This window comes from Sinohyriopsis cumingii, unplaced genomic scaffold (genome assembly GCF_028554795.1).
Source record: "Sinohyriopsis cumingii isolate HCF-2022 unplaced genomic scaffold, ASM2855479v2 utg001164l, whole genome shotgun sequence".
Lineage (NCBI taxonomy): Eukaryota > Metazoa > Mollusca > Bivalvia > Unionida > Unionidae > Sinohyriopsis > Sinohyriopsis cumingii.
In genome coordinates, this window is record NW_028315966.1 from 466,119 (window position 1) to 481,347 (window position 15,229).

Genomic DNA, 15,229 nt, shown 5'->3' on the forward strand with positions numbered 1-15,229 from the left:
ACTTACTCATAATTCTTTTTCTCCAAACCTACCATTTAGAAGTAAGGAGTAATGGTTTTTATCGCCATCTCTTTCAAATTTATGCAAGCCTCCTTGGCTGTGAATGAATTTTTTTTTTTATTTCATGCAGAGATCACATGTCATGCCGCCTTTTCTTTCAAAATGTGAACCATGAAAATATTATGGTCCGTGCTAATTTAAACTTGGATTATATCTGCATTTTTGTTTGGGCAATCATCCTCAGTTTTCTGAGTAATGTGAATGTCACCTGTCATAATCATCTGCTTCAGCAGCATCGCCATCTTATTATTTAAGTTACCGTATTTACCGTATATTTTGGGACACTGTATTTGTTGGGACACCATAAATTTATTTTAAAAGTATTTTTTTTGTGCACTTTATGTTCTGGAGCACATCGTTTTTATTGAGTCATAAGTTGTGGGACACCTTTTGAATCATTCGAAAATTACATGTTGGAAAATGCACTAAAACATAAATCTTATTAAAGAAATCTTTAAAAAAGAAAAGGCTGTGAGTGTTGTTTGTTTACAATTTTCTTCCTAGATGTAAATTTGCTAAGAACAAGAGCTCAGGTAAGAATGAATCGTTTGTGTATATGAGAACGAGTTGAACTTTCTCCGTTCTAATTTATGCTTCAACAAAATTTTTTTCTTAAAAATGTCAAGGTTTATTTGCCAGTCATGCTTGTTACATGACTTATTTTGGCAAATTACCTATTGATGAGCACAGTATAAACTGTTCACTGTAATTATGTAAAAATATATTCAGAGAGAGAAAGAAAGAGAGAGAGAGATACCAGTAGATAGTGATGGTACAGAGTGATTGATACATACTAATTCCAAAACCAAACATCTTTTATTTACACAGCAGTCATTTCTGACATAATCCAAGTGCTGCTGAACAAATCTGAGTGCTGTTAATACATATTTAGTTTAAATCCTTTAATCTGTCCACATTTATAATTGCCCACTCAACCTCCTCAGGCTCAAATCCATCAAATTTGTCCTCTTTGGTTTCAATGAAAACTAGAATTTACTATATTTTTATGATAATTGTAATGCATTATTATATCAAGCATGTGGGAATTTTCTTTCTTTTGCATGACTTCTCCCCTTTCAACTTATATTCTTGTAGTAGTTGCACAGAACTTGGGCTGTTCTGTTTAAACATACAGGCAGTTTCTTAAAAAGATATGCCAGGGTACTTTAATTTCATAGAGTTCATATTAAAATGATAAGAAAATTCTTAACTGCATCTATGGGTGAGTACCCTACATCAAAAGTGCCTTCCCTAGGTCCCAGGTATGTTTTACTGGAACAGCCCTTGGCAAATCCCATGAGCACACAGCCTGGATGTAACACTGTCTAAACAGATTACCGCAAATCAAAATATCAAGCAAAATAAACTATAGAGGTTACATTTATCAGGCTGAAAGAATTTAATGCAGTTCAAATTACCTACAATTTCATAAAATAACTAACATATGTCTTTAATGTGTTGCCTTTATGTCTACCCTTTGTAAAATGAAAAAGAAGTCAACATTGATGCCACTTTCACTTTCACCCCTACCTCAAAAATGTTCAATATCAGAAAGTACTGGAGTAATCCAGAGCATCTCTACAATCCAGTTTCCTATAATGAAAGTTGTGTTCTCTTTCATATTATCTGCTATATCATGCCTTTTATCTTTCTTGTATCATGCTGAGACAAACTTATCATGCTGAGACAAACCTATCATGCTGAGACAAACCCATCATGCTGGGACAAACTTATCATGCAGGAACAAACATATCATGTTTGGACAAACCTATCATGCTGAGACAAACATATCATGCTGGGACAAACTTATCATGCAGGAATAAACATATCATGCTTGGACAAACCTATCATGCTGAGACAAACCTATCATGCTGGGACAAACCTATCATGCTGAGACAAACCTATTATGCTGGGACATGTTATCATTAGATGCTGATACAAACCTAGCTTCAAACTGCCTGATGATGTACAAAAGACAGCAAGAGTTCCATTTGACCCGTGCCAGAGCTGGGTCCCTTAGGTACAGATCTGTATCAGGCAGATGCACAAGATCAAAGCCCAATTCATGGAGAGGCTTGGTGGTGTATTCTAAACCTGGCTGGTCCGACAAAACGTTTTGGCATATCTAAAGGAAAACAAAGTGGACATTTCAATTATGAAATATTAAGAGATGCAACTTTAAAATCAGGAATGGTTCTCTTGTTGGTTAACTATTTACTTTTTACAAAGAAATTGCATGAAGCTGCTGCTACAGATTGTATGTTTTGAAGACTCTGAAATATGTGACAGTCACACATACCTGACTTGTTATGCACACAGAATGACATATTATGAGAACTGCCAAGTGCAGTCAAGTCTTGGTAACATTTATGGAGACATACAGAAAGACAGAGAAGAGACAGTGACACTTACCTGACTAGACCTGTAGAGAATTGTAACTAGTTGCAGTAATTATCTGATCACCAGCTCATATTGACATACTAAGGGTAAGAGTCAGTCAAAGGGGAGACTAATAGCTGAGTAAAGTGACACTCACCTGTCTGGACCTGGTAGATAGTTGTCGTTGTGTGTACACAGTGTGACAAGTTGTGATGACTGCATTGTCAACAGTCATACCATGGTCCAGTAACTGCCTCATAGTACGAGCTGCCTGCAGCAATGTCTCCACAGGGGGTCTGTCTCCTGGGGGCAGCATCTCCCTAAGAGTCTGGTGGACCCTTAGGAGCCAGCTGAATATTGTGGTGTTTGATAAACCAATGTTACTGAAGAGCAGTCTCGTGTCATGCTCACTGTATGGGACTCCATCCTCCTAAAAATACACATTATCACAAACTTCAGGCCAGGAATAGGTTTTTTAACACTAAGATAAGTTTTTTACATTAGGTTTAATAACATTAGGACAGATTTATTAACACTACAATAGGTTTATTTACACTAGGATAGGTTTGTTAACACTAGGATAGGTTTATTTACACTAGGATAGGTTTATTAACACTAGGACAGGTTTATTAACACTAGGATAGGTTTATTTACACTAGGATAGGTTTATTTACACTAGGATAGGTTTATTAACACTAAGATAAGTTTATTTACACTAGGATAGGTTTGTAACACTAGGATAGGTTTATTAACACTAGGATAGGTTTATTAACATTAGGACAGGTTTATTAACACTAGGATAGGTTTATTAATACTAGGATAGGTTTATTTACACTAGGATAGGCTTATTTACACTAGAACATGTTTATTAACACTAGGATAGGTTTATTAACACTAAGACAGGTTTATTAACACTAAGATAAGTTTATTTACACTAGGATAGGTTTGTAACACTAGGATAGGTTTATTAACACTAGGACAGGTTTATTAACACACAGATAGACTAAATAATATCTGTGCAGTTAGCAGACCAATGCAGTGCTCAACCTGGAAATGTACTCTCTATTGAAAACTTTCCAATCTTGAATTCAAGGTAGGTGCCAATATTCGAGATGTAGTAATTTTGTTACTACCATTATCAGCCAATTCATGAATTAACCTGCAATGCTGTTGGTGATGTTGGATTAGGTGGGTTGTGGTATATCTACCTTCCTGAAAATCTGTAAAAAACCTTTATTTGATAAATTTAATTATCAACGAAACTACATTATATCACTTACGAGCTCACTTTAATGCAGAAATCCTTTAGGTATGTTAGCCACCCATTGTGATTAAAAATACAACAAATTAGGAAAGGATGTTTAGTCTGTTTGTCTTGATATAGCATATATTCTTTCTTAAGTAGGTTCATGGTTACATTGTAGGTCAGTTTCTCATGCACTGCTGACTACTGGTTCATGCAGCCATCTAAGGATACACATTGCTCAACAAGAAAGAAACTTTCCCCCAAAAGTTGGTGATTGTGACCTAATTTCACACTAAAGTGATTACCAGTATAAGGCCAGTTGCTAAAAGCACTGTTGGTTGTAGAGTCATGCACCTTTGTGGTGAATGTATCTTGGTATAGGCAACACTCTTCTACACAAAGCATGTAACTGAATTGCATGCTTGGGAGATAACATATGCATCTCTCACAATTATTTCATTTGGTCATCTTCATTTTGATGGCCATTTATTATAAATCTCTGTATTCAAGGGTATTCAAATGTGGCTTGTACGTGTCTCTTGGATATATTTAGCTAGCTGTATCTAAGAGGCCCCTTGACATATCCAATAAAAAAATGGAATAAATAAAACATGTCCAATAGAAAATGCAATAAAATGCATCCAATAGAAAATGGAATAAATAAAATGCATCCTATAGAAAATGGAATAAATAAAACTTATCCAATAGAAAATAGAATAAATAAAACTTATCCAATAGAAAATGAAATAAATAAAACATATCCTAGAAAATGGAATAAATAAAATGCATCCGATAGAAAATGGAATAAATAAAACCTACCTAATAGAAAATGGAATAAATAAAACATCCAACAGAAAATGGAATAAATAAAACTTAAGTGTATTAGCTGTTAAACTGGGATTAAGCTTGACAAAAGAGAAAGCAAATGATAATTGTCTAAAGAAAAAAGAATTTTATGAATTTTTCTAAAGTGTACAAACATAAAATTTCCTACAAACACTACTCCCATGCATGTATAAATTGTTTCATAACTTGCACAATGATTTCAATGAAAATTAATCAACTGATTCAGACCTCTCCAGGGATGTAGATCTCAACACCTCTGTTCCTCATGGCTCGGGATATTTCTCCGTTCTTTGGATCCATGGCCAGGAAAAGTCTGCAATATCAATGGACAACACAGTTTAATTCTGTAGCTGTTAATCTTGCTATAACAAATTAAATAAAAACCAAATTATGGATTTGTGGATTAGATTTAATCCACCTATACCAAAATGTACCTACTCATTTTTCTTCTATCAAGTCACATTTTACATTTATTTTAAATTGTTAAAAATAATAACATTTGAACTTATAACCGGTTATCTTAAAACCATTCAAATCATGGCCCAAGTTCAGTAACATTTTATTTGAAATCAAAGGTCAATCTATAGGAAACATAACAGAAGTTTTAGAAGAAAATTTGTAAAAACCAAAATATATTGACTATTATACTTAGAAATGAATCAGGGATGAGATGTCGTACCTGAAATCATGGTGTGGTGTAATGGTTGGAATTTTACCATCTATGATTCCTCTCTCATTAATGGTCAAGACTCCATTAGGTTCCAGCAGAGAATTTAACCGATCCAGCACTGAAGGACTGAGATATAATATAGAGCAATTTATAAACAGGATATGTAATAAACTTTATACTACATTAATATTTATGTCACAAAATATGTAATAAAATGTAAATGACATTCATATTTAGTTCAGAGTATGTAATAACATTTATATTACATAAATATTTAGGTCACATAATATGTAATAACATGTAAGACATCAATATTTACATCACAGAAATAAAAGTGACAACAGACATAAGTTTATTTATCAATTATTTACTTTAGCATGGTAAAATTTTAGCAAAGAGGATAAATTTGAAGAATACAGATTATATTATTATTGCAAATGACACAGCATTCCAGTAAATACATCAATTATTCGGTTTGGTTTTGTGTTTAGTTTTTTCATGCATATTTGAGTCAACTGCACTGACCAGGATGTACCAAAGCAAATGATGACGGCTAACTGAAATTTAGGATTTGAAAATAGGAATTAATATTTAATACTGAATCTCACTAATATAAAAGTTCTGCTGGACATAATACATCTAAGGAACATGATATATCTGCAAACAGTGATATAGGTAATATAGAAGATTTTCAAAAACATTAACAAAAATAGTTTGATATTGTTGACAATGATGCCAACCATCTTGGAATCTGCTAAATTAGAGCATCATTAAAATTAGAGAAGTAACATCTGAATATACAGGCAAGACGATGAACTTAGAACTGTAAAAAAAAATTTGAATTCCTACCATTAAAAATATACATGCTAAATTATATAAAGCACACATCACTAATATATGTGGACACCAACTGAACTTGTTAATCGAACAAAAAAATGATGAGATTTAACCCTTCAATCAACTGGTTACATTTATTACACATTTTAGAAAATGTGCCCTTTAATGTTTAACAGCAATAGTTGGCTAATCAAGAGTTACAGGTAGACTGTATTTTACACACACCTGCAGAAGTTAACATTGTCTATAAGTAGCCAGTCTCCAGACTTGAGTGCTTTCACCAGTACACTGTCCACCCATTCAAACATACCACCCTCCCCTCCTGGTACTGCATCTTGCACCCTCTTAGATAGGTCACTCAGTCTATTCTTCAGATCTTCTACATCACTCTTTGTTCTCTCTGCAAAATGGTCATAGCAACAACATTTGACAAATCATAAATCATCCTTCCCCCCACCTTGATTTTCTCCACTAAAAAATATTTCCAACTCTTTACAAACTCCTGTCTGAACTGAAACCACTATATATTTTTTTTATATATGTCAACTGTCTGACATATGGAACTCATAATCTAGGTGTTATTTTAATTTCATGTAAATCAATCCCACCCCATCTAGCCCCACCTCCTGAGACTGTAGCAAAATTTTAAAACCATTCTGCACTGGTACCGATTACCCCAAATTACTGTCTGAGGTATTTATCTTGAATTATGCAGGAGTTTCACAACAGTACAAATGCAATCGTGTGCATGCACACATACACACATACATGTACACATGGCAACACCTTGTCTAAATAGCCATTTTGTACCTTCTTGGAAAATACTATCTTTCAACAAAATGCAGATACAATCCATCACAGCTTGTAGACTTTCTACTTGCTTCTTCATGACTTCCAGCGTCTCCACTGTTGTCAGCTGATCTCCTGCAATGAGAGCAAAAAGATGAATCCTTTAATATAAAGTCAAATCACTCAGGGTGGATTTACTCTTTAAACTTCACCCACACATGTCTTTACATTTTGTAGATTTATCACTTTAGAAATAAACAAGATTAACCAAATAATTAAAGTGAAAGCAAAAACTATATTAACATTGCTGGAAAATGGAATTAATTTATTCATTTCAATGTTCTTTGCAAACTAACCTTTCCTACAAGCACTCTTGTAATTTTGCCACAACTCCTGTAGTTTGTTGACAGACTGGAGAGAAGCAGATGACATTTTAGTTTGAGTCATTTGTGTGATGACTTCCATCAAAGTGCCCTCTATGTCATGTGACATTTCCTCCAGGTGGCGCCCTAGGTCAGACTACAAAATAATTAATATTAAAGTTACAAGAAGTGTTCCAGTGGATCCAAAAGTATCATCTGCAATGCACTGCACTCCCTCCACCCTCTATTCTGACATGCAAAAAAATTAATATAAAAGCTGAATGCTGATACCATTGCTACAAACACTGCCAGAAAAAAATTATACCCATATCTCAATATACATACACAGGTGGGACAAAAATAAATGTCACAAACATGTCAGATGTGAATGGCATGGCTCTAGTAATAATACACAAATATATCTGTCAAATTTACTTCATAGCCATCCAATGTTTCCTCTCTAGTTTATGGTAAAATTATTCTAAACTAAGAAATGATTAGAAATTATTAAGACATGATACAGATAATTTTTGAAAATGAACATAAAATTCCTTTTGTAGCTGCCATCAATCATTTAAAAAACACAAAATTTAAATGCAAAAGTCAAGATTCTGAAATCGAATCTATGTAGATTTGCTTTCTTTTCTTTCGAGGCAAGCCAATTTGATTCTCACAGTACTAGTATTAATTTTCCTTAGCTTTCATGCCATAAAGCATGCACAATTTAGACAATGCTGTAGAGACTACAATTGTATTTCACAATTTAGACAATGTTGTAGAGATTAATTGTACTCCACAATTTAGACAATGCTGTAGAGACTACAATTGTATTTCACAATTTAGACAATGCTGTAGAGACTACAATTTTATTTCACAATTTAGACAATGCTGTAGAGACTACAACTGTATTTCACAATTTAGACAATGCTGTAGAGACTACAATTGTATTTCACAATTTAGACAATGTTGTAGAGACTAATTGTACTCCACAATTTAGACAATGCTGTAGAGACTACAATTGTATTTCACAATTTAGACAATGTTGTAGAGACTAATTGTACTCCACAATTTAGACAATGTTGAAAAGACTGCAAATGTATACCACAATTTAGACAATGATGTAAAGACACTAACTGTATTCCACAATTCAGACAATGTTGTATAGACTGTAGCTATATTCCACAATTCAGACTATGTTGTAGAGACTGTAACTGTATTCCACAATTCAGACAATGTTGTATAGACTGTAACTATATTCCACAATTCAGACAATGTTGACTAGACTGTAACTATATTCCACAATTCAGACAATGTTGTAGAAACTAATTGTATTCAACAATTTAGACAATGTTGTAGACTGTAATTGTATTCCACAATTTAGACAATGTTGTAAAGACACTAACTGTATTCCACAATTTAGACAATGTTGTAAAGACACTAACTGTATTCCACAATTTAGACAATGTTGTTTAGACAATGTTGTAGAGACTGTAATTGTATTCCACAATTTAGACAACGTTGTAGAGACTGTAACTGTATTCCACAATTCAATGTCGTAGAGATGTTGTAGAGACTGTAAATGAATTCCACAATTTAGACAATTTGTAGACTGTAATTGTATTCCACTGGTCAATCAAACTAATGCTACTAAATGCGCAATTAATAAAATAATTCTGTATATTTAATACTAAAGAACTTAATGCTATTCTAGTCATATAAATATCTGCAAAACAATTCAGTTGCTTGATTGGTATGCAATATAATTCAGTTGCTTTACTGTATGCAAAACATTTCAGTAGCTTGATTGTATGCAACATAATTCAGTTGCTTTACTGTATGCAAAACATTTCAGTTGCTTGATTGTATGCAACATAATTCAGTTGCTTTACTGTATGCAAAACAATTCAGTTGCATGACTCTATGCAATATAATTCAGTTGTTTCACTGTATATAATATAATTAAGCTGCATGACTGTATTCAACTCTTTTCTGTGGCAGCTGCTGTAACTAGGTTGTTATCATGCCATATCTCAACCAAAAAACTTACTGGTTTTAATTCTATGACCTGACCATATTTATTTTTGTTTTCAGATGACTTCAAACCAGACTTGACCTGACCAGATTTAATTTTATTTTCAGGTGACTTCAAAATCAGATCTGACCATATTTATTTTTGTTTTCAGGTGACTTCAAACCATACCTATCCTGACCAGATTTTATTTTATTTTCAGGTGACTTCAAATCAGATCTGACCTGATTTTTTTCTCAGGTTACTTCAAAACAAGACCTGACCAGATTTACTTTTATTTTCAGGTGACATCAAACCAGACCTGACAATATTTTTTTTACAGGTGACTTCAAACCAGACCTGACCAGACTTATTTTTATTTTCAGGTGACTTCGAAACAAGACCTGTCCAGATTCAGGTGACTCCAAGCTATTTTCAAAATGAGAGAGAATTACACAGACACTGAGCTTACAAAAGAACCAAGGAACATAAAGGAGACAACAGTTCTATTTCTCATGGCTGCTTTTGGTTGCCTAGGTAACCTGGGAGTGGTGTTTGTCATACTAATCTTTCATAAATTTAGACGATCCACTACAGCTTTTCTGGGACACCACTGTTTTCTGGACAGCATCAAGTCTCTGTACTGTTTCATATATGGCTACTACTTCATGAAGGAAGAAACTATCAGGTCATGTGATATAATTGGTTCGTCTTATGTGTTTTTTGTGACTATGTCAGCATACAATCTGCTAGCCCTGGTTGTGAATGAAGAGTATGAAATGCACAGTCCTCTGGGTCATAACTACAGAAATCATGGTTGTGTGTTGTTTGGAATTGTCATCGTCTGGTTCATGTGTCTTCTAATGAATATGGGCGTAGCTTTTCTGCCCACCAATCCTGCCTTCATCCCTGATATTGGGAACTGTATTTTTATGTATGGAGATCCCAGTAACTTTGTGCTGCATGTTCTCTGGATGGTTCTGGTCTCCATAGCAGTATTCCTCTCTTTGGCACACTTTATGTCTATGTATCTACGAGTGAGGACCAGATCAAGACATCTAAAGTGGAGCCAGATCCACCAGGCCCTTTCAGACCAGAAGCCTTCACCTTCATCCTCCAACGAGGAAATTAACCTGTGTCTGGCAAGTGGACGAACTACAAAGGCTCTCAGTCAGATCCACTTACGCCGTGTTATGATTCTACTTCTCATGGTAACATCTTTCATTGTGTTTTGGTACCCATTATTTCTGCTAACCCTGACCGACTTTAAGTTCCAGCAGCCAGTTCAAGCCTACAAGCTCCTAACAATCCTGACATGGTGTCATCCTGCCACAACCCCAATCTTTGCCTTCTTCTTCTTGTATGACATGTCCAGAAAGGACAACTGGCTTCACCAGGTCCTGGCCAGGCACCAACCTCTGGTTCTGATGGGTCAGAAATGTCCACTCCCCCTCCCAACCCCATGGGAAACAGTGGACTGTGGGATTTACAACACAAACTTTGAGAGACACACCAGTGGAAGTGATGAAGAGGATGTCATCAGTCAGATCCCAATATTGTTAATGACAGATGAGACAGAGAATTCAGAGGCCACACTTCAGATTGAGATGTGGGACAAATCCCCAACCAGCCCTGGAAAAAGAGTACTATCAACTCAAGATTGAGATGTAGGACATATCCCCAATCAGACCTAAGAAAAGAGTGGTATCAACCTTTATAGATTGCTTAAGGAGGGATTTATGTATAGAAGACAATCATAAAAAACACAAGAGAAGTTTAGTGCTATATATAAACATCCATGAGAGGAAACCTTGTCCTAATGGATACTTCTTTCATGATGTACAAATCAAAATGATTACACAAATTCCTACAAAAGGGTCAAATGTCTAGTAATGACATAGGACACTGATTTTTCTATACTGTACTTCCACATTAGAATGACCAATAACAACAGGACACTGATTTTTCTACACTATATTTCCACACAAGAATGCCTAATAATGACAGGACACTGATTTTTCTACACTGTACTTCCACAGACGAATGCCCATTACACTGTGCATCACAAAATAATAACCATCAGTTTTAAAAAAGTTCTAGTGCACATCAGTCTATCTGTAAACATTGTTTTTCTACACTGTACTTCCACAGACGAATGCCCATTAACAACAGGACACTGATTTTTCTACTCTGTACTTCCACATAAGAATGCCTAGTAATGACATGACACTGATTTTTCTACACTGTACTTCCACAGATGAATGCCCATTAACAACAGGACACTGATTTTTCTACACTTTACTTCCACACAAGAATACCTAATAATGACAGGACACTGATTTTTCTACACTGTACTTCCACACAAGAATGCCAATAATGACAGGACACTGATTTTTCTAATCACAGTGCATTTAGAGGACACTGTACATCACAAAATAATAACCATGAATTTTCAAAAAAGTTTTAGTGCGCATCAGTCCATCTGTAAACATTGTTTTCAGAATAAATGCTTCAAACAGATTTCTTTACACAAAAGAATCTTAACACACTCAATAATAAAGAAAGTTACTCTGCACCTAGTATGTCTTTAACAGATATTTTTCAATGTTCAAATTTCTGGGAATAAGGGACAATTTCTTTGTAATCTGACATGTATAAATACAGGGTCCATAAGGGACACCATCAGACATGAACCCTTGTTTATACAGACTCACTCTAAAAATAATTTGATAAACTTTATACCTGTTCAAATCCACCAAGCAGTTCTGTGGTGTCCATTTCACTATTCATTGCCAGGATGTGAAGTCGATTACCAGTTAAACTGGACAGGATTTCCACAACACTCGTCTTGCCAGATGACTGGGGGCCCACCTTTCAATATGAAGAAAAAAGGATCCCTTTTTCCATGATTGCCTTTTATTTAGCTAGACAAAAACCAACCTTGCACCTAATCTAAACAAGACACTGACCTCAATCTACATGTAAACAGATGTAAATACATAAGAATAAACACACAAAAACCTGTTATGGCTATGTTAAACTACTGGCAATGCAGATAAGACACAAATCAACATGGCTGCTGCCTAAAGTGACATGTGATCAAAATATTATGAAAGACATAATTATGATCAAATGCAACTTGCAATTTATCTTTATATTTAAATGTTTCCATCCCTTTCATCAACCAATACTCATTAAAAGTAAGGAAAAGTAAAATAAATTAAATGTCCATTTTTCTGTCAAAGAATAAAGATAGCAAATATTTTCAAAACATTTAGCGTGGAATATTGGACTGATAGCAAGAAAGTCACTCTTTAAAGTGTGTGCACGCTTGAATGAAAAACACAGCTTTATAAAATAAAGTTGTTAAGTTGTAGAGATGCTCCCAGAATTTTATTATATCAGGGTTTTCCTCCCTTGTCACAAAAATATGGGGAAGTAGAACAAAAATGAGGGGGCAGGAGGTCACAGCTATATTTCAATATTTACATAACACTTCATTATCCATCTCTCTTACTGATCCACACTGCATGGCCGCTGTTGAAATCAAAATTTTTAAAAGAAGTTGCCTCTAGTTGTTTAAGCATTAATATGTTCATTGTTTCTCAGCTTAAATGGTTTCATATCTGTGTATAAATATTGTTCTGTACTAAGAACTGTTTTGACGGCTCACAGGTATTGTGTTTTGGAAACATTTGCTCCAAAATAAGACTTTTTACTAACATAAGCTCTGACAAACTTTAACTTTCCTGAATTAGCACTCTACTGACTACCATGCCAGATTTACTATTCCATAATGCTATATTTGGATTTTAAATTCAGTAATGCCACCGTCTACTTGTTAAAACAGATGTATTTAAATCAAATAATTATCTTTACTTTTTAATTCCATTTTTAGATCCTTATTTATTGTATTAGTCACAACCTTTATGCTAGTGCTATAGGGCTATATGGTTTTGTATCACATGATCCCACATGGCTATATGGATTTGTATCACATGATCACACAGGGCTATATGGTTTTGTATCACATGATCCCACAAGGCTATATGGTTTTGTATCACATGATCCTGCAGGGCTAAATTGTGACAAAGAAAGAAAGGGCACTCTGTTTTTCAATTGTCTGTATTTTAATTTGGCTTGCTTGTCTGCCTTTTCTACATTTAATTTCAAAATACCACTGAAAAGAAGAGTTGACAGGCATGATGTTGATATTTGTTCATCCAGCATGTATAGTGGATTTGAATTTAATGCCATTTTTTAATTCAAAATTACAGGTATCTCCATCAACACTTTCCCAGCTCATATAACCTGATATACTTACTAACGTCAAAAAAAAGTTGCCTTCATCACTATGATCAGCCAGTATTTGCCAAGCAAAAATCATCATCTAATGATGAACAATGCTGGGAATCGGCCATTTTGGGTCTTCTAGAGAGCCCATTTATAAACATGCATTTGTAAAACTTTCTTGATGCAACATTCAAACTAACACAATGCTTGTAATGGGGCCCAATGTGCCAGTCAAATTTAGATTAAAAATCGTTCATGTCAAGCTGAAGAAACCAGCTGTGTAAACAGTTACAAAAAGTACACATCACGACAAGCACTACAATATTTCTACCATTTCTACATGCATTTTAAGGGTGAACAGATGAATACAGTTGTATACTGCACTATCAGAGTACATTTTCATATGTGCAACTTGAAATTAATTTGCAGGAGGTCTCACACATCACAGCATTCAAACTGTGAATACATACAAATTTTGAGAAAATCACACGATATCATGCCCTGGGAGCATCTCAGAAGCTGAAATTTTGTAAGCTAGAATGGCAAAACACTGCTGTGGCAAAATAAACTTATCAAGTGTACATTTCTGTATGCTTGAATGACATAACACTACTATGAAAAAGTGACATCAAGACAGGAAGAAAATAAAGGTGTCAAGTGCACATTTTTGTATGCTAGAACAGCAAACACAACTGTTTTAAGTTTTTAAGTTAACATTTTTGTGTGCACAAATGGCAATCACTATAGTGACTAAATAAAGTTGTTAAGTTGAAATTTTTGTAGGCTAGAATGGCAACCACTACTGTGACAAACTGCACAATTATTATCATGTTGTCTGAAATAACTATCTTGTAACTTACTTACCAATATCACCATCCAGGACATCTGAATACATTTCATGACAGCCTCCAAGGGACTCAGATTATGATGGAGGATCTCTTTGGCACTGCAATGGTCTTTATGGTGATGACCTTGACCTTTGATTGGCAGAACAGAATGTCCCACCTGAACATGAGATGTCCCACAATGAAAAATCCCACTGGGCAAATAGAAAGGATGCTGCTCTGGTGGAAACATTGCCTCAAACAGTCTGGTTACCTAGAAAAAGGTACCCCCAAAAACATGTGAGCAATTTTTTAAGAATTTATACAGTTTTGTTACATGGGATATTTTTAGACTAAAATGGAACATTCCGGTAAATTTTCTGGAGATATTTGTCCTGAGGTACAAGAAGATAATTTGCTTTGATGGATCTGCATATATAATTACCTGAATAAAAATAGTAAAGTGTAATTGATCTTATGGATGAAATATTCCAGGATCAAACTAAAGCAACAATATATTTATACAAAAAATACCTGTTGTGTCAAGTATTGCAGGACTAAACTAAAGCAACAGTACATTTCTACATCAAGTACCTAATCTTTCAAGTAATCCAGAACTAACCTAAAGCAATAGTACATTTCTACATAAAATACCTAATCTTTCAAATAATCCAGGACTAACCTGAAGGAACAGTACATTTCTACATCAAATACCTAATCATTCAAGAATCCAGAACTGATCTTAAGCAACAGTACATTTCTACATCAAATACCTAACCTTTCAAGCAATCCAGGACTAACTTAAAGCAACAATATATACCTGTTGTATCAAGTATTCCTTGGCTAAACTAAAGCAACAATCAACATCAATTACCTGATAATAGTATGGCAGGAGATCATCCACTACCCTGTAAA

General features: G+C 34.5%; 2 protein-coding genes across 3 annotated transcripts in view; one reads left to right on the forward strand and one right to left on the reverse strand.

Moving 5' to 3' along the window:
* Positions 1-15,229, reverse strand: part of LOC149772822 (midasin-like) — a 270,606-nt gene that overhangs the window by 160,480 nt on the left and 94,897 nt on the right. For both annotated transcript variants that reach the window (XM_089947241.1, XM_089947240.1), the window contains exons 40-48: positions 14,355-14,588; positions 11,940-12,068; positions 7,184-7,346; positions 6,849-6,962; positions 6,264-6,438; positions 5,211-5,327; positions 4,760-4,844; positions 2,597-2,869; positions 2,004-2,185 (exon numbers count right to left, since the gene is read on the reverse strand). In XM_089947241.1, coding sequence (XP_089803367.1) covers positions 2,004-2,185; positions 2,597-2,869; positions 4,760-4,844; positions 5,211-5,327; positions 6,264-6,438; positions 6,849-6,962; positions 7,184-7,346; positions 11,940-12,068; positions 14,355-14,588 — 1,472 coding nt within the window. The remainder of the gene's footprint in view (positions 1-2,003; positions 2,186-2,596; positions 2,870-4,759; positions 4,845-5,210; positions 5,328-6,263; positions 6,439-6,848; positions 6,963-7,183; positions 7,347-11,939; positions 12,069-14,354; positions 14,589-15,229) is intronic.
* Positions 9,638-10,861, forward strand: LOC149772823 (uncharacterized). The gene has a single exon (XM_089947237.1). It carries the CDS (start codon positions 9,638-9,640, stop codon positions 10,859-10,861), a length of 1,224 nt encoding a protein of 407 aa, XP_089803363.1.